This window comes from Mus pahari, chromosome 12, assembly GCF_900095145.1.
Source record: "Mus pahari chromosome 12, PAHARI_EIJ_v1.1, whole genome shotgun sequence".
Lineage (NCBI taxonomy): Eukaryota > Metazoa > Chordata > Mammalia > Rodentia > Muridae > Mus > Mus pahari.
This window is the reverse complement of record NC_034601.1, coordinates 30,753,215-30,773,149: the sequence shown is the minus strand read 5'-3', so window position 1 is coordinate 30,773,149 and position 19,935 is coordinate 30,753,215. Positions and strand designations below refer to the sequence as shown.

At 45.1% G+C, this 19,935-nt stretch overlaps 2 protein-coding genes across 2 annotated transcripts in view; one reads left to right on the top strand and one right to left on the bottom strand.

Annotated features, from left to right (window-relative positions):
- Hspbap1 (HSPB1 associated protein 1) overlaps positions 1 to 2,441 on the bottom strand; it is a 54,594-nt gene extending 52,153 nt beyond the window's left edge. The window contains exon 1 of the mRNA XM_021209624.1: positions 2,274 to 2,441. Coding sequence (XP_021065283.1) covers positions 2,274 to 2,337 — 64 coding nt within the window. The 5' untranslated portion in view covers positions 2,338 to 2,441. The remainder of the gene's footprint in view (positions 1 to 2,273) is intronic.
- Positions 2,442 to 3,270: 829 nt separating this feature from the next.
- The window catches only part of Slc49a4 (solute carrier family 49 member 4), a 73,587-nt gene continuing 56,922 nt past the window's right edge, over positions 3,271 to 19,935 (top strand). The window contains exon 1 of the mRNA XM_021209359.2: positions 3,271 to 3,913. Within this exon, the coding sequence (XP_021065018.1) occupies positions 3,571 to 3,913 (343 nt within the window). The 5' untranslated portion in view covers positions 3,271 to 3,570. The remainder of the gene's footprint in view (positions 3,914 to 19,935) is intronic.

Here is a 19,935-nt window from a genome sequence, read left to right as displayed (position 1 = left end):
TGGATTCATTTCTGGATCTTCAATTCTATTCCATTGATCTACATGTCTGTCGCTGTACCAGTACCATGCAGTTTTTATCACAATTGCTCTGTAGTACAACTTAAGGTCAGGCATGGTGATTCCACCAGTCACTCAGCATACTTATTACATGCCCGATACTGTTATGTGCTACTGGACACAAAGTGGTAAATGAAATGTGTATCGGTTCTGTCTTATTACTTCCCTAACGCCACAATTAGACACACAAAGTCCCAAAGTCTTCTACATTTCCCCAAAACTAGTATGGTCAGGTCTGTCACAGAAATACCCTTTTCCTAGTACTAACCCCGGTCTTAGTTTTGTAAGGATGCTATTACCTAGGCAACTTATAAATAGCTTACCTGATATGGTCTTGCTGGAGGAAGTGTGTGACTGTGTAGGCAGGCTTTGAAATCTTCTAGGGTTCAAAGTTTTGCCCACTGTGGAAAAGTCTCCTCCTGACTGTCTTCAGGACCAAGTTGTAGAACTCTCAGCTCCTCCAGCTGCCTACCTAAAGGCTGCCATACTTCCTGCCATGATAATAATGGTCTGAACCTTTGAAACTGTAAGCCAGTCCCACATAAATGTTTTCCTTTATTAGAGTTACCTTGGTCATGGTGTCTCTTCATAGAAACGATAACTCTAAGACAGAATCCATGATCCACCATGAAAGGGAGAATAGCAGTAGTCAGGCAAGCATGAAGTTGTAGCAATAGCTGAAAACTTACATTTTGGTCAACAAGCAGGCAGTGGAGAGCGCTGAGATTGACATGGGCTTTTGAAACCTCAAAGCCTACCCCTAGGGACACACCTCCAGCAAGGCCATTTTTCTAATCCTTCCCAGAGTTCTACCAACTGGGGAGCAAACATTTAAACAGATGAGCCTATGGGGCCATTTTTATTCAAACCACCACAGGTTATTTCCTCAAGGCGCTTAACATCTAGTAGAATCTGCAAGGGTTAGAGAAATGTGGAACCTGGGAGACGGGTACAAGTATGATGGAAAGGAAATGGACTAGTCAAGAACGTATGAAATGCCGTAAGAAACCCACATTTTACGACTAATTAAAAATGTTTGCCGGGCGTGGTGGTGCATGCCTTTAATCCCAGCATTTGGGAGGCAGAGGCAGGCAGATTTCTGAGTTCGAGGCCAGCCTGGTCTACAGAGTGAGTTCCAGGACAGCCAGGGCTACACAGAAAAACCCCGTCTTGAAAAACGAAACAAAACAAAACAAAACAAAAAAAAGTTTAAGAATGTATGAAGAGAAGCTTAGAGACATCAAGAGACCCAGGGGGCATTCTGTCAAGGCTCCGCCCACAGTTACCTGGCAACAGCCAGGTATGTCTGACTCAGTGTAAATGGGCCTGCTTGCCCCTCCTCTTTCTCTTGCTCCCTTGCCCTTGCTCCTGACCCTTTCTCCATTCCCCTCCCCCCTCCACGTGTTCATGGCCGGCCTCCATTCCTATTCTCTCTCTCTGCGCCTTTCTGTCTCTACTCCCTCAAGTCACCTCCCATATCCTAAATAAACTCTATTCTATACCATACCTTAGTGTGGCTGGTCCCTCAAGGGGAAGGGATGCCTCAGCATGGACCCGTGGAGGCAGCCCCTTCCCCAACACCTGACTACACATCCACCAAACATATTCTCTTTATTTTTATAAAACACAACAGACCCTAAATTACAGATTTGTGTAGGTCACGGTTTGGAGCTTGGGATTTTAGTGTAGGTTCTAAGTACAATACAAATTATTAAAGAATTTTACGTGAAGAAGTGTCAATTTTGCTGCTGACTGGTGGATAAGAGAGGCATAAAATAGGATACAGGACACATTATCAGGCAGATAAATTGATTTAGAAAAAAAAAAAAAAGAGAATGATTTGGGATAGGGGAGATAGATTGTCAAGTAAAAACCCCTGGTGCACAAGTCTGACGAACTCCCCAGAGACCTCCATAAAAACTTATGGTCGCGTACACCTGGAATCCCAGCGCTTTATCATGGAAGATGAAAGGCAGAGACAAGAGAATTACCACAGAATTCCCTCAGAGGTCAGCGATCCTGGAGTCCTCAGAGAAACTTCTTACTCTATAGTGGTACTGGTCCCGATAGATCAGATCGGCACAACCTTAAGAAGCCCCATGCTCTAAAAAGTCATTTTCTTCCAGGCCTAATACGCCGCGGATGACTTGGGATGGATGGAACCGCGCGCGTCCGCACCGCTCCAAGGCACTTCGGAGTCCCTGGCCCGCACCTACCTTCCTCCCCCACCGTTCTCTCGCCCAGGGTCGGGGGAGCGCTGCCCTCGCAGCCTGCTGCCATGGTTATCGCTCCGAGGATGGAGAGAGCGCCAGGTGAGCGGGCTCACCGGGACCTGGGGCTGCCACACAGGAAGAATCCTCCGCCTCTGCCGGAACCGGCGCTCCCGCGGTCACGTGACGGCGCTGGGCGTGGCCACGCCGGTTTGTTTTGCTCTTTGGATGCTGAAAGGCGCCGAGCACGTGGGCTGGGCCGTGGCTCCTTTCTTCCACCCTTAGCGTCTCTGCTGGTCCTTTTCCTTCTCTAGTCGGATCCTCCATTTTCGCCTTGGCTTTCTCTCAGTCGGACTCGCGATTTAGGGGACCCCCGGCTGACTTGTCTGCTCTTCCACCTCGTTGTTCCCTTGGCATCAGTGTCATCCCAGCTGGTTTTCGTGACTGCCTGGGAATATGAACCTTTTAGGCAGTGTCCCTTGAAGGCGTTCCCTGTGACTCATTTGCTGAGCCAGATATGTCAAATTGAAAGACTGTAGTTTTCGAGGACACAGCTGTCAGGGTTCTGGATTTGTGCGTTTGAACAAATAAATGTCTATCTTGTCAAGAGGTGCACAGTCTCCATCTTTTGCCGTTTATTTAGTCTGGTTAACATCATAACAAGAGAGAGATCTAGGTCACTGTCTTTCAATTATAACACAATCCATGTTATTTACCCGTTTGCATGACAAACAAGATGGGTAGAAAAACTATATTAAGTAAAATTGGCTAGTTTATAATCTCACTGGACGCGTAAGACATACAAAACCAAATGGTCTTCATAATACAAATACCCTGAGACCTTCCTAAACTTCAGTATCCTGCCCTCGATAATTTCTGCAGTTAGAACCCCAATTAAAAACAAAAGCAAGTCTAATATAGAACCAAGCATTGGGATAAGTGACCTGAGGTCAGCGAGTTGTTTATTAGGCACGTGATGTAAACTTGGGCACTTCCTCCAAGCAACCCGCGAGTGACTGACTCAGCCTCCTTCGCTCCAGCCTCCCAGCCCGCCGCGATCTTCCACCCTTTCCACTCGTAGGGTCCCTGGCTTCTCTCCCCCGGGGCATTCCCGGGTTCCCGGCGAGCAGGGTGGACCCCGCCTCGCCTCCTCCCCTCGGGCTCGGGCGGCGCAGGCGCAGCAGACGCGCCCGGGAGGCCAAGGACTAGAGCGGCTCCGGCTCCCGCTCCACCCGCCCAGTCAGCTCCCGGCTGGTCTGCGGCCACCGGGCCGCGTCGGGCAGGGCCGGCGGGCGGCGTCGCCATGGGCTCGGGTTGGAGCAGCGAGGAGGAGGAGCGGCAGCCGCTGCTGGGGCCGGGGCTCGGGCCTGCGTCGGGGGCTGCGCGCAGGGGCCGGGAGGCGGCGGCCGTGCTGCCCGCGGCGGGCCCGGGCCCCGGGAGGGTGTACGGGCGCCGCTGGCTGGTGCTGCTGCTCTTCTCGCTCCTCGCGTTCGCCCAGGGCCTGGTCTGGAACACCTGGGGCCCCATCCAGAACTCGGCGCGCCAGGCCTATGGCTTCTCCGGATGGGACATCGCGCTCCTGGTCCTCTGGGGGCCCATAGGCTTCCTGCCCTGCTTCGCGTTCATGTGGCTGCTGGACAAGAGAGGTAAGGGGTCCGGGACGCCTGCGGGCGTGTCCCTTCTCTGGGAGTTGGTGCCTGCCAGGATCCGGGCCTGCCAGTGCCTCCTTGGGCTTGGTCTAGGGGTTGTGTGAGGTGACTCAGTGTAGTTGGCATCCCATTCCTTACACGGGAACCCTCTGTCCCCAAAGCGACAAATACGGAGGATGCTTTCCAAGTATTGATGTTTTGTGTTACGCCCTTTATGCCACGATCGTCAGATGTAGAAGGCTTTCTATACTGTGGACATCAGAGCGATCCAGTGCACTTGCTATGAATGTCTTTGACACCTGGCAAAAGTGACTCATGCTTAGATTTCAAAAAGATTTGGGGTGCTGAGGGTGAAAGATCAGAAGAGACCGGTGATGACCAGATGTAAGAGGGTAATGAGCTGGCGTGGTGACTCCAGCCCTGGATGACTGTTGGGAAACTCAGGTCTGACGCTTGGGTTTCTGGAAGGTAGAACCCCAGGTAAAGCGAGAGCTTCGCCTAGGTGACTTTTCAGTTGTGATTTATTACGCTCAGATAAAGTTCGCAGATGCTGGAAGGCTCTCTTTCAGTTATGGACTCCAGGCATTTCACTTTGCCAATTGCCAGTGTGATTCTGTGAGATGAGGAAAAGGCCAAAGTGGAAAGAGTCAAGATGTTGAATTATCCCTCCAGAGGATAAATAAACCCCCAGGACGCTGCGGTGCACGATTTAGACTTCTTAGGTATGAGGTCGGATAATGGTCGGAATCTGCTTTGTTTCTGTTCAGCCTTTTATGAGTTTTGATAGAATAGATTCTTTGGGTAGTTTTGGGACATTGTCTTAGTCTACAGGTCTATTGACAAACAGCCATAAGCTTATAAAGCGAAGGACATTTATTTATAACTTCCCAAACCGGGAAGTCCAAGATGAAGGGCCAAGAAGAATGCTTATCTGGTGAGCATCGTTCATACAATGCTCATTTCTTTGTAATGTCACAAGGGAAGTGGCCAGGGATCTCTCTAGGGTCTCTCTTATAAGGGCAGTAACCCTATCTGTCCAGCCCTTGCCTTCAAAATCAGTTTCCTCCCCAGTCGGCCACCTCTTACTTAGTTCAGTCGCTTAGCTGGGAGTAGGATTTCAACATAGGAATCTGGGTGAACACAAACATTACCAGCAAAGTAAGAGTGGAACGTAGGTTGATATGGAGCTGTGATCATCTGGTGCAACACAGTCCTCTAACTACTGTTGTGGAAAGAACAAAATCCAGCTGTATTCCCCCTCTTCCTGATGGTACAGGAACCCATGTGGAAGAGACAACAAAACTGATGACTGAATACTTTCATGATCAACTTGAGTACAGGTGCTCAGAAAGGGAGGCTAGAGAGTTCTAAGCACTGAAGAGTAGCATCCAAAGAAAATGAAAGGTACTTTGATATGTTCTACACTAGCACACTAGCATTCAGTCCTGTGCACTCATTTTTGTTGTTTTGTTTTGTTTTTGGTTTTGGAGACAGGGTTTCTCTGTATAGCCCTGGCTTTCCTGGAACTCACTCACCACTGCCCAGCATGCTCTTTTTTTTTTTTTTTTTAAGGAGGTCATTTGGCAAACTGGGATGGCATTAGAGTTGGGTGACAACCATGATAATGGGTGTAAAAGTCATGAAACTTAAGATATGAAGCTTCAAAAAACAAAACAAACAACAACAACAAAAACCTGAGGCAGATAGACTGCATGAAGATCAGGTAAGAGCTCTGTAGGCTTAGTGTGTATAGTTCTAAAAGGAAGGACTCTGGTGTAACTTCGGTGTGAAGACTCTGCTAGTGGGAAGAGGTGTGTAGTAGAGGAAGGGTATGTCGACTGGTGGAACTCTTTTCTTCCAGAAAGAGCTTGCAGAAAATTCTAACAAGCACTTGGTGTAGGATAAGGTAGAAGAGACCAATTATTAGATGCTCATGTATTTAGTGACTTGAAGCACTACTGCTTGTCCCATCTGTCTGTTTTTTCAAGCATGACTTCACTTGCCACCTGAAACACTATGACCTGGAGAAATTGCTGAGACAATGGGTCACTGAAACAACCCGCTGACTGCCTGGATGGCTTCTGTAACACCTAGCTTGCTTGCCCACCCCACCTTGTGGTTTTGGATAAAAACCCAAGAATACAAACGACCTGGGTTTGAAGCATTTCAGGGGCTGTCCTGGCTTCTGCCCACCAGAGGCCCTCATTTCTCTCTATTCATTGGTGTGGGGTGCTTATTCCAGAACAATTCCTATAGCACACTGAATGGGGAATTTTTTGTTTGGGGGCTTTCTGTTTGCCTTTAAACTGAGTTACAGATTTTATTTGGATTCTTTTTTGTTGTTGTTTTTTTTGGGGGGGAGGTGTTTGTTGGTTTGTTTTGTTTTGGTTTTTTTTTTTTTTTTTTTTTTTTTTTTTTTTTTTTTTTTTTTGGTTTTTCGAGACAGGATTTCTCTGTATAGCCCTGGCTGACCTGGAACTCACTTTGTAGACCAGGCTGGCCTCAAACTCAGAAATCCACCTGCCTCTGCCTCCCGAGTGCTAGGATTAAAAGCGTGCGCCACCATGCCCGGCTTTCAAATATGGAAATTCTTTAGGTGCTCCTTTAAAAGTTGGCTATGTTAAGAGTCACCAGAAAGCAACAATTAAGAAGTTGAGGAGATGGTTCAGTAGGTGGGAGTGCTTGCCGTGATCGCAAGTGAACCCGAGTTCAAATCCCTAAACACCCATGTAAAAGCTGAGCCTGGCATCCGAGACAGGAGGATCCCTGGAGCTCCAGTGAGCTTCACATTCCGTGGAAGACTATCTTTAAAAAGAAGGTGGAAAGTGATAGAGGAAGACAACCAGTGCACTTCTCTGGCTACCCATGCACCTGCAAACACAGATGTGCACACCACACACACACACACACACACACACACACACAACCATAGCCTTACTAACTTTTTATTTGATTGGTGAGTGAGATACTCTCCATTCTACACCGCAGGATGAACACACCCACCATAACACTGGGTCTCAGGGGTATAAACAAAGAGCACAGAACAGAGAAAACCTGGCTGTTAACCACAGATTGTTCCTGGCCACATTTTTTTAAAGTGGTAAAGCAGAGGAGACTTCCTTATGATACTGACTTACTAGAAATCTCCTGTTCAGGAAAGACTGGTCTGTTTTGTGATTTATCTACTTCCTTAAAGTTTTCATTTGACCTTAGCATGAGTGAGGCTGGCTAGGTTTTATGTCAACTTAATTCAAGCTGGGGTCATCTGGAAAGAAAGAATCCTTTTAGAGAAAATGCCTCTGTGTGTGTGTGTGTGTGTGTGTGAGAGAGAGAGAGAGAGAGAGACAGAGACAGAGACAGAGACAGAGACAGAGACAGAGAGATAGAGAGAGAGACAGAGAGAGAGAGAGACAGAGAGAGAGACAGAGAGAGAAAGAGAGACAGACAGACAGACAGACAGAAACTGATGTGTAGTAGGTGTAGGGATTCAAACTCCGGTCTTCTGCATGAACTGCAAGAATATATTCTAACTGCTGTACCATCTCTCCAGCCCCTGTGGCTCATCTTTTTTGGTTGATGATTGATGTGAGAAGATCCAACCCACTGTGGACAGTGCCACCCTTGGACTGGTAGTCCTGGGTGCTATAAGAAAGCAGGCTGAGCAAGCCCATAAGAAGCAAGCCAGTAAAAAAAAAAAAAAAAAAAAGCAGCAAGCCAGTAAGCATATTTCCTTCAGGCTTCTGCTTCAGTTCTTGCTTCCAGGTTTCTTAGTTCCTGCCCTGACTTCCCTCAGTGATGGAATGTGACCTAAAGGTTATAGGCTGAAGTGAATCTTTTCCTCTCCAAGTTGCTTTTTTGGTCATGGTGTTTTTAATTAAGACAACTCAATTTTGGTCTGGTCTGGTCTGTGGGGTTCTAGTATAAAAACTCAGTCCAAAACAGTCCAAAAAATAATTTTTGTTCAAAAGAACAAATACTTTTAAACTTCTTTTTTTCAGTAGTATTTTACTGTTATTTTCTAAGTTTATTATTTTTGCTTCTGTGCTACAGAATGTTAGTTTTTAGTGTACTATCATGAATGCATCTATCATTCATGGCTGTCTACGTTATTACTATTCCCTTTAGAAAATAAGTTGCTTTGGGGAGTATTTCATAGTTCCTATATCTGTATAGTAAATTTAATTTTGTATTTTCCATTGGTTGAAGCAATTTAAAAAAATGAATTTAAGATCTCTCCCTTGAGCTGGAGAGTGAGTACTAGAGTTTGGGGGTCCCCAGCACACACACCGCACGCACAGATAACTGTCCCCCAGAGTTCTTCCTTTTAGGAATAGTTCTCCTTTTCAGTGGGAGCAGTTAAGACACTTTCATAATGCTGGTGGTGTCTCAACTGCACCCACATGCAGCAAGTTCTCCCTTTCAGTGGCTTGCTCACTGGGAGCTATGCAGCTCTCATTTGTTAGCATAGAAGCTCTGTTATCTTTCTAAAACGGGTGTCTTACCTTTCCACCCCTTTCCATTCACCAGCAAGGAAATAGAAGAACATGTTAGTGAGATAATAGTGCCCAGCCTATGCACCCGAAAGCAAGCCAGAGAGCTATTAAGGCGATAGCAATACGTAAGTGAGCTGGGACCAGAGGCTTCCAGAGTCAGTGTCTAGTGAGATGACTGAGAAACCACGAGGACGGCAGTGCTTTGGAGGAAAATAAAATAAAAAAGAACAGTAAAGGAGGAAGGGTGTGCAGTCTGGTGTGATCTTGTGTGTTCCAGTTTATGTAACCTGTCCCGCTGGCCTCCCATGGAAGGTGTGGTCATGGTATCTGTTCACAGCCGTAAAAACCCTAAGACAGAAGTTGGTATGGGTGACTGGGGTATTGCTGTGATAGGCCTGATCATGCTTTTGTTTGGAAGAATGGATTTTGGGACTTTGGATTTGGAAAGCAGTGGAATGCTTTAAATGGGGCTTAATGGGCTATTCTAGAAGGAATATGGAAGACTTTGTTGCTGGGAGTGATTTGAACTGTGCAGACCTGGCCCAAGAGGTTTCAGAGAAGAATTTCAGTATGTGACATAGAGGCTGCTCTTGTGGTATTTTGGTGAAGAATGTGGCTACTTTTTGCCCTCGTCTGAAGAGTCTGCCTGAGGCTAAGGTGAAGAGATTTGTATTAATTGCATTGACAAAGCAAGTCTTAAAAGGCCCAGCAAAGACTTTGTTCTCTGGATAAGTCTCATGAAGAACAAGTGTAGCAAGCTTAGAAAGGAAAAATATAAAATATATGGTTTGAGTATTAATGGAGTTGAATCCTGTGTCCTAGGAGATAGCAGATTAAGGTGGGACTTTGGGGCAAGATCCTATCCAGCTAAATTTAGATCCAGGCTTGGTGGTACACACTTTTAATCCCAGGAGATAAAACAAGCAGATCTGAGTTCAAGGCCACGCTGGGACTACTATGTTCTAGGTAAAGAAAAGCTTAAATCCAGGCGAGGTGGCACACACCTTTTTTTTTGCTAGGAGATAGGCATGCAAATCTCTTAAGTTCAAGGTCCGTCTGCAGAGCAAGGTCCAAGACAGCCAAGCTTAAGAGTTGGAAGACAGAAAGCTAGTGAAAGGGGCCATGTTCCAGCTCCTGCAAGCAGCAGAACCCGGCAGCTTCTGCCATGTGGCTCTGGCTTTAGAATGAAAGATAGAACAGACTACTGGGACAATTGATGCTGGTTAGTTGGAGCTAAGACATTAGTGGTGATTAAGAAGAGACCAGCGTCACTGAGGTGAAATCTTCTGGCAAGTGTTTTCTGTGAGCACAAAGAAGCTGTGTTCCAGAGATGGCCAAGGTTATATATACCTCATGCTTCCCCCACAACCAACTCCCCCCCCCAAACTCTCTGGCACACACACACGCACAAACACACAGGTGCACTTACAGTCACCCAGTGTTCCCCCCCCCCACACACACACACAAAGGAATGAAAGGCATTTAAGAAAAATGGTATAAAGATTGGGGGTTTGAAATCCCTGTTAGATATTCATGAAGACAGATGAAACTGTCAGTTAGGTTCATAAATATGAAGTTCAGAGATATGTATAGGAACTGTCCGCTGCAGTGGGATTTGAAGTCTCTGGGCTAGGTTAGATATCTGTGGAGAGTGGTGGAGATTGAAAAGAGGCTCCAGCCTGGACCATTCCAGTATTCAGGAGTTGGGGAAAGAGGAGTGGACCCACAAGTGAGGACAGAATGGAGCCTTGGAGTTAGAACGTGAAGCTCTTCAGTGGCATTTGAAAGAATGGTCCCACTGGAGTACTATGGTTAGGTAAGAATGATACGGGAAAGAAACATTAGTGAGTGTAGGCATTGCTTTTAGAAGTCATACCATAAAGGGAAAAGAGAACTTGAACAAGAGCTAGAGGGAATGTAGCCACTAAGAATTTTCTTCTTTTAAGTAAAAGGACTTAAAGCATAATTTAGTGATACAGGGGCCTGTAGATACATGAGGAAGAGGGAGATGGATGCTGGAAGGAGAGAGTGGAATTGACGTAACCGTGCTGTAGTATTAGTGTGATGGAGATTCATTATTCACAAAATAGACTAATTGGCCTTTGTAGCCTTGACAACTAATACTTACTAGTAACAGAAGACAAGAGGATGTTTACCAAATAGATGCAGGTGCTAGGTGGTGGTAGCTCATGGGGCTTATTTTGCCTTGTGTCTCAGAAAATCAGAAACAAAATTATTCTTGATGAATGAGATAAGGGATTAGAGAAATAATAACTTAAGATGCTTTCTAGGAAACTGCAGAACATGTTGATTAGAAGTTGGTGGTTGGATTGCTTCAGCATTGAAGGCCTACTTTAAATGGTTGATTATTAATTTGATGTGAGATGAGTCTGCATAGTAATATGATCACCGCCTTGTTCTATTGGACATGTCTAGTTCAGCAAGAGCAGACATGTACTTTTATGCATATGTACACTGTGTGTGTGTGTGTGTTTCTCTAGGAAAATAGGACCAAAGAAAATCTATGCCGAAAATAAAGGGTTATGTTGAGAGTGAGATAAAACAGGACCATGGAATATAAGCTGCGTCAAGAACAAGAGAAGAGGGCTGGTGAGATGGCTCAGTGGGTAAGAGCACCCGACTGCTCTTCCAAAGGTCCTGAATTCAAATCCCAGCAACCACATGGTGGCTCATAACCATCTGTAACAAGATCTGACACCCTCTACTGGAGTGTCTGAAGACAGCTGCAGTGTAATTACATACAATAAATAAATAAAGCTTTAAAAAAAAAAAAAAAAGAACAAGAGAAGAAATCCTTAGGTAAATAAGAAAAGTTAGTAACGTCCTAATTTTCATCCTTTTTCTTAATTTTTAAGATTTATTTTTATTATTTTATGCATCTGTGTCTGTACGCCCATTTGTGTGCTAGGTGCCTGAGGAGGTGGTGAGCCTTCATGTGAATACTGGAAGTCTTTCACAGGAACCAGTGCCCTTAGCCGCTGGTCCAGCTCTTCAGCCCCATAAGAGGGAAGACTGGGAGAGGCCATGATTGCAAAGCCAAATGCTTGTAATTCAGATTGTCACAGATATGATTTTGTAAAATTGTAGGCAGAATGTAACCAAGAATGTAGCAAGTAGATGGTTGTCTTACTTAGGGCTTCTATTGCTGTGATGAAACACCATGACCAAAAGCAATTTGGGAGGAAAGTGTTTTTTTTAGCTTACATATTACAAGTCTATTAAGGAAACCAACCCAAGGCAGGAAGTCGAAACGGGGCAGGAGCCTGGAGGCAGGAGCTGATGCAGAGGCCATGGAGGGCTGCTGCTTACTGGCTTAAAAGTCATGGGCCTTAATCCTGCCTTTTGGTGTGGTCATCTATACTCTGTGCTGTTAAATATTGCAAGTCTGTAATTTGCTTTTGTTGTTTTTTTGACTTTTGCAGAGGGTTACAATTAAGAAATTTTCTTGAGTCTTGGAAGAGATTTAAAATCGTTGAAACTGTGAAAGACTCTGGGTGTTTCTGTTTTGGGTTTTGTGTGTGTGTGTGTGTGTGTGTGGTTTTGTTGTTTTTGGGTTTTTGGGTTGTTGTTTTTTGTTTGTTTTTCTTTTTGTTCTTTTTTTTTTTTTAAAGATTTATTTATTTATTCTATGTAAGTACACTGTAGCTGTCTTCAGACACTCCAGAAGAGGGCACCAGATCTTGTTACGGATGGTTATGAGCCACCATGTGGTTGCTGGGATTTGAACTCTGGACCTTTGGAAGAGCAGTCGGGTGCTCTTACCCATTGAGCCATCTCACCAGCCCCTCTGGGTGTTTCTGAAGTTGGACTAACTGTGTTTTGCACTATGATATTGCTGTGAGACTATGAGTGCCAGGGAGGCAGTGTGGACGCTTGATTGGGGGGCCCCGCCCTGCCCATAGGCCCCGCCATTTTAGCACTTGGGTAGTGGAGCCTTGGAGAGGTTGTGGAGAGCCTTGGTGGAAGAAGTGTGTCAGTGAGGACGAGCTTTGAGAGTTTAGGGTCTGTTCCACTTGTAGTTCGCCCTCTGCTTCATTCTTGCTGTATAGATATGTGGTCTCCCCTCTGGAGCCGTAAACCAGACCAGTCCTTCCTTCTGCGAGTTAGTTGCCTTGGTTGTGGTATTTTATCACAGCAGCAGAAAGTAACTAGTGGAGCCTGATGGGGAGATTCAGGGACTGGTTTTCACTACAACAAAGCAACAGAAAAGCGCATGAGACGTGGATCTCAGACAGTGAGTGACTGGGCGCCTCAGTGGTCCTGGTGACGGCTGACTCCATGAAGAGGAGCAGTGCGAAGTCAGAGAAGTGTCATTTTCCTAAGATGAAGACTTGGTTACTGTAGCTGTTTGTGTTCTAGTGATAACTATGTTCTCCCCAAAACTGTTTGCAGGGGAATGCCTGCACATGGCTTTTGGGAGCCTGCCCCCAGTTGATTCAGATTGGTAAATAAAGATGCTAGCAGCCAATGGCTGGGCAGGGAGACAGAGGTGTCGGGACTTTAGGATCCCCGGGTTTGGGCCGGGAGAAGAGGAAGGAAGGAAGGAGGAGATCGGGAATCCAGGAGGTCGTGAAGGAGAGGAGAGACACCATGCCTGAGAAGAGTGCAGGACAGAGAGGCGTGGCCGCCATGTGAAGGAGCTGGGGGAGTTAGGTTGCTGCTGGATCCAGAGCAGCCTAGAAAGGACATAGAATTAGTAAGTAATAACTCAGGATTAATAGGCAGTGGCCCAGCTATTCGTATTTCAGATGTAAAGGCTGAGAGTGTGTCTTTCATTCAGGAACATAGAGCATTGAGGCGAGTACCGAACCTGCTGTTAGGATTTATTTATGAAATATTTAATAACAACAGATTATGAATTTAGAGCTAGCAATGTAGCCCATTTGGTGGGATGCCCACCCATCATGCCAGATGCCCTGGCTTTCATCCCCAGTGTTCCCTAAGCCAGAATAGTGGTACACAGCCCTATAATCCCAACCACCGGAGGTGAACAGAAGGACTAGGAGTTCAAGGTTGTCCTCTGTCTCACTGAGCTCTTGGTCAACATGGATTCCATGAAACCATCTCAAAACAACAGGGTAGTTATAAACTGGTGCATTCTTAGGCTAGCGAGCTGGCTCAGTGAGCAAGGGCACTTGCTGTCATGCTGGACAACCTGAGTTTAATCCCAGGAACCCACGTGCTGATAACTCCTGTAAGTTGTCCTCTGATGTTCACAGTTGTTCACACACACAAAATAAATGTCAAAAAAAAAAAAAAATCTTTAAAGGAAAATCAGAGAGGCCAGCAAAAAGAATACTTAGGTACAGTACTAAAGAGGAAGAAGCCCCAGAGAAAGAAAATTCTAGATCTATGAGAGGTGTTTTGTCTGAAAAAATTTCCAAAGGCTGGACAAAACAAAGTAGAAACACTCTAAAAGAGAAGGCAGGGGAAAAAAAGCCCGTACATGGCTTGTTCCTGTGACAGCCGGGATGGAAGGATCTTCGGTAAGTATACCCATATGTATTTAAGAAGACGGAAGGAAGCTTGACTGTGTTAAGAGAAATATAGAATGCATTGAAAGATTATCATTAAACTCCTAGAGTTGAAAAGTTTAATTAGTATCTAATTTTTAATTTTTTAACTTAGATTTTTAAAATATCTAGTACTGGGCTCAGTGAAACCATTTTATTTTTTACTTATTTCTTTATTTTTTACTTATTCCCATTCCATCTTGCTCACTGCTCCCTCCTGGTCACCCCCTCCCACAGCCCTTCCCCCCTCCCCTTCTCCTAAGTGGGTGGGGGCTCCCTGGGTATCCCTCCACCATAGCATATGAAGTCTTTGGGAGGCTAGGCGCATCTTTTCCCACTGAGGCCAGACAAGGCAGCCTAGCTAGATGAACATATCCCACAGACAGGCAACAGCTTTTGGGATAGCCCACAGTCTGATTGTTCAGGACCCACATGAAGACCAAGCTGCACATCTGTTACATAGTAAGGGGAGGCCTAGGTCCAGCCTGTGTTTGTTCTTTGGTTGGTGGTTCACTCTCTGAGAGCCCCAAGGGTCCAGGTTAGTTGACTGTTGGTCTTCCTGTGGAGTTCCTATCCCTTTCCGGCCCCCAAGACTTCCCCAACTCTTCCATAATATTCCCTAAGCTCCAGCCACTGTTTGGCTGTGGGTGTCTGCATCTGTCTGAGTCAACTGCTGGTAGAGCCTCTCAGAGGACAGCCATGCTAGACTCCTGTCTGCAAGCACAACAGAGGATCATTAACAGTGTCAGGGATTGGTGTTTGCCCATGGACTGGGTGAGACCATTTAAAATGTCAAACAAGTGGTTGAAATCTTAGCAAAAGATGGGCAAGATAAAGTATAGATAAAGTGTGGTGATAGAAAAAAATGTTTTAAAGAAATAATGGAAGAAAACTTTTCGAGCCTGATCTGATCTCTCTATCCTGCAAATCTAGGAATCCCAGCAGAAGCAACATGGATAAAACTACATCAAAGCATATAATCAATCACATTGACATCAAAGCATATAATCATATTGACATCAAAGCATATAATCATATTGCTCAAGGCCAGTGATAAAGACAATCTTAAAATGCATGAGAGAAGGAAGATAGGAGAGCTTTGAGACAGAAGCACTAGCATGCTTAGGAAGTGGCTGTGGAAGCGACATCCTAAGTTGTGGACTCGCTGAAGGCAGACAAGGTGGAGAGTCCCTTGGAGGAGAGCTTCAGAGGGCTGGGTCCCAGTGATCGTGCTGAGCCCTCCAGAAGGCACAGCAGGGAGCTTTCAGAGGCGTTGGATTGAAGGATATGTAGATGTGTATATAGATGTATATATAGACATGGAGTGGGTACAGAGGCGTTGGGCTAAAGGATATGTAGACATGGAGTGGGTAAGATGATCTGTGGATTTTGGATCTTTGTGTCACAGTTGTAAGCAGGATAAGCAGGCACAGTGTCATTGTCCTGATAGTATCTGTGGTTGACTGGGGTGATGGCAGAAGAGATGCTTGGCAGCAAGCAGGCTTGTCTTCCCTCCACCTCAGGAAGGAGAGGCCCAGGACAAGCATGTGCTCACTCAAGAACTTTGCCCCTGCAGCTCTGTTCTTGAGTTAACTTTGTCTGGATTCTTCGTTTCTATTTTATTAAATACTTGTACTTGCCTTATTTTTAAAAAAAAAAGATTTATTTATTATTATCTCTAAGTACACTGTAGCTTTCTTCAGACACACCAGAAGAGGGTGTCAGAACGCATGACGGGTGGTTGTGAGGTTGCTGGGATTTGAACTCAGGACCTTCAGGAGAGCAGTCAGTGAATGCTCTTATCCGCTGAGCCATCTCTCCAGCCCCTGTACTTTTCTTTAGTGTAATTACGGACATCTTTAAATTTACTTATAAGAAGATTTATTTTGTTTTCCTTTATGTGTATGGGTATTTTGTCTGTATTTTACATACATGTTTGCTGTGGGAGTGTGTTCTACCAAACTGGTCATTACATGCTTTTCTTTCCATCACATACTGTGATCACCTGAAGGCTGTTCATATGTACGTTTTATTTTTCTCTTAAGTGTGTTTCACTGGGTCCTTTATTGTGCCTCTCCCCCTGAGATGACTTGATATCTCTCTGATTAAATGGAATTCGAGTCCTGCATTGTTGAGGTACAAGGGACTGGAAGAAAGCATTCCATTCAAGTCTGAGAGTGTAAGTGGAATAGGTTAAGTAACCCTTGGCAACAATTAAACAAAAAGCCTACTTCCAGTTTCTCTGTCGGTATAACTATGCTATATCCATCCAGAATTGTTTTAATGATGAGCTTTCCAGAAGCTCCTCATTCTTACACTTATATAAGCTATTATAGCATCATATATTTGATTAAAAGCACCCTGCGTAGAAGAGTTCTGGGCAGTGGCAGTGGGTTATCTGGACCACACAGCACAGCCAGCGCCCCACTGCTTCTTGGCTGTCTCTACAATTATAAGCAGAATCCTTAAGAGGAAGATAAACTTTGTGTACAATATAAAATGTAAAGCTCTGTTTGGTGTCTCATTGGGTGCCCAGAATAACTGAAAACAAGTACTGTCCTGCAGTTTTAGGGTATTTATGGCCGTGTGTGTGTTTCCCATTAATTACACCATTTCCTGTGGCTAAACTGCCATTTCCAAGCCTGTGTATTGCTAGTAGAAGCAGTAATGAGCAGTATGTATGCATTACTTGTTACCAGGAAGCACAATTCTCGGTGGCATTCCCTCTGCCAAATTGCATTAATCATATTCAGATTATATAAGAATATTATAAAGTTTGCCCCATTCATATCACAGAGTATTCTCAGTGTGGCATTTATGTGCCTGATCTGGATCTTAAATTTATTTCCCTGTGATGTTTGTTCTGCATAATCATCGTTTTGTTGACTTTCAGTTTCCTTCAAGCATAGAAGAAATTTGAAAATCAAGCATTTAACCATCTACCCTCTACTAACTTTTTTTCTGAAAAAGAAAACATTTCATTAATTGTTTAGCTCTGTTTTCTTGGTAGCATGGTTTCTAATGTTGAATTGGGGACTATTTGAAAGACTTTGGGGCGACCGGTACCGTGACTTACTTGAGTCACCTGAGTGATGTGGCTGCCACAGACATAAGGTAATAGTAGTTCAGTATAGACAAAAGAACAGCATTCCAACATGGGCAGATGCAGCATCATTATATGATTCATTATGTATTCACACTGCAGGTGTGAATACACTCAGCTATCATGTGTATTTCTAGTTACCATGCCTTCTCTTTCTATCTGTTCCTGTGATAAATACCATGCCCAAAAGCATCTTAGGGGAGGAAAGGATTTATTTGACTCACAGTTCCAAGTAACAGTTCATTCATTGTTAAAGGGAAGCCAGGACAGGAACTTGAAGCAGAACCTTGGAGGAAAGCTGCTTATGGGGTCACTCTTTGGTTCATGTTTCCTTGTGCAGTCCAGGACCAGGGAAAGGTTGCTGGACCCTCCTATGCCAATTAACAATCAAGACAATGCCGCTGTCCCCCGAATCGGATCTGGACAGTCTCTCAGTTAAGACTCCCTTCTCTGGGACTCCAGGCTGTGTCAAGTTGACACTTGATACCTTGTTTTTATATTCTTTTTTGCCCTTTTATGTGCCTGGCCATTGGCACACACACATTTGAAAATAACTGATCATATTAAGAATACAAAGGAAAAACTACCTGGTACACAGTATTTCCTGAAGTCCTGAGGGATGATTTAAATGGAAAAAAATTTTTTTTAACTTGTCAGGCATGGTAACATACATCTTTAATGCCAGCACCCATGAGGCAGAGGCAGGTGGATTTCTGTGAGTTCAAGGTTAACTTGGTAAACACAGCAAATTCTTGGCCAGCAAGAGTTCTAAAATGTCTTCATTTTTTCCCCCTTGATTTTCATTATTACTTTGTGTGTGTGTGTGTGTGTGTGTGTGTGTGTGTGTGTGTGTGTGTGAATGATAGGGGTGTTAACTTTTCCTGGAGGGGATACAAGTTAATATCCAGTAACCCCAGATGGGCACTGAAGACAGACCAAAGTGTGATTTCACCAAAGTTCAACTTGGTGACCAGACTTACTAAATTTTCTTACAGAGCGCAAAGGTTTACTAGCAGAATCTCGGTGACACCCAGGCAGATGCATCACCATAAGGGCTTACCCCATGGTTAGGGAGCCTCATGGAGTCCTGTTGTAATAACTTTCTTTTTTTTTTGTTTAAGATTTATTTATTTATTATATGTAAGTACATTGTAGCTATCTTCAGACACTCCAGAAGAGGGAGTCAGATCTTGTTACGGGTGGTTGTGAGCCACCATGTGGTTGCTGGGATTTGAACTCCGGACCTTCGGAAGAGCAGTTGGGTGCTCTTATGCACTGAGCCATCTCACCAGCCCTGTAATAACTTTCTACTTCCTATATAGCCTAGCATCTCCCAAGATGACTTGCACTCAGAGCTAGGGGGGTGTTAATATTGAGGGCAGGGATTCCTAACTCTAGGGCAAGTCAGTAAGTAGCTCCATTAACGTAGCAGTAGTTTGTTAAACCTCTCTGTGCTCCTGACTGGTGTGTGTGCGCGCCTAAGAGCTATCTCAGTTCTCAAATGAAAGACACCTCCCCCCACACACACACACACACTCATATAAGCATGCATGACAGTTAATTTTTTTAAGGGAAATGTTATTTTATATGAACTTAAATGAACACCAGATGAAACACATACCCACACCCATGCCCACACATGTGCACATATGAGAGAGAGGGAGAGGGGGGACGAATTCCTTAGTGAACATGAATTGCTGACCTGGGCACAGACTTTGGGAGTCCACATCATCTCCCCTTTTTTTTCATTTTTTTTTAAATTAATCATTCTATTTGTTTACATCTCAAATGATATCCCACTTCCCGGTTAACCCCTCCACCAACCCACCATCCCTGCTCCCCTTTGCCTATATGAGAGTGCCCCCCACTCACCCACACTCTCCCACCCCCACTGATCTAGCATCCCCTTACTCTGGGACATCAAACCTCCCCAGGACCAAGGACCTCCCTCTTACTGTCAGGCAGGGCCATCCTCTGCTACATATGTATCTGGAGCCATGGATCCCTCCAGATATACTCCTTTGTTGATGGTCTAGACTTTGGGAGAACTGGGTGGTCAGGCCGGCCTATGTTGTTCTTTCAGTGGGGTTGCAATCCCCCTCAGCTCCTCCAGTCCTTCTGCCAGCTCCTCCACCAGGTTACCTGAGTTCAGTCTGATGGTTGGCTCCAAGCATCCCCATCTGCATTGGTCAGTTGCTGGCCAGACCTCCCCAGGAACTGCCACACTTGGTTCCTGTCAGCAAGCACCTCTTGACCACGGCAACAGTGTTGGCAGGCAGGATGGATCCCAAGGTGGGGCTGTTTCTGGTTGGTCCTTCCTTCAGCGATAGTTAATTTTAAATATGCCTTGACTAGCTCAAAGGCTGGGCATAATTGAAGGAGTTCTAATCCAGCTAGCATACATTTCCCTCCAGTACTCCTAGTCAACACCTTCTAAATCTGTTTTATCTTTGCTGCCCTATTACCTCTGGGCAGCCCCTTCCATAGGGCCAGTTTTCCTTTCCACCTACCTCTTGGATGAATTTTCTTCTGCAGCTCTAAATCTGACCCATCTCCCTCTGAGACATGGCAATCCTTTCTCTCCCCACTCCTTCTTCTCTCTCAGTTTCTGCCCCTGCAAATTCCCAGGTCCCGCCTCAGTCTACCTGACTGTATGGCAGTTCTTTATTACCAATTAAATCCAGTTGGGGGCAGAGACTCTCAGCATCTGGGAGACAGCATTGGAACCAATCCCTAACAATTAACCAGGACCAAAGACTTCATCCATATACTGGTCTGCTCTAGTTGCCATGGCTACAGGACACTTTTCAAGAGTGACATGTTGTTATAAAGAGGTAAAAAGTGAATATGGAGTGTGTGTATGTGTGTGTGTGTGTGTGTGTGTGTGTG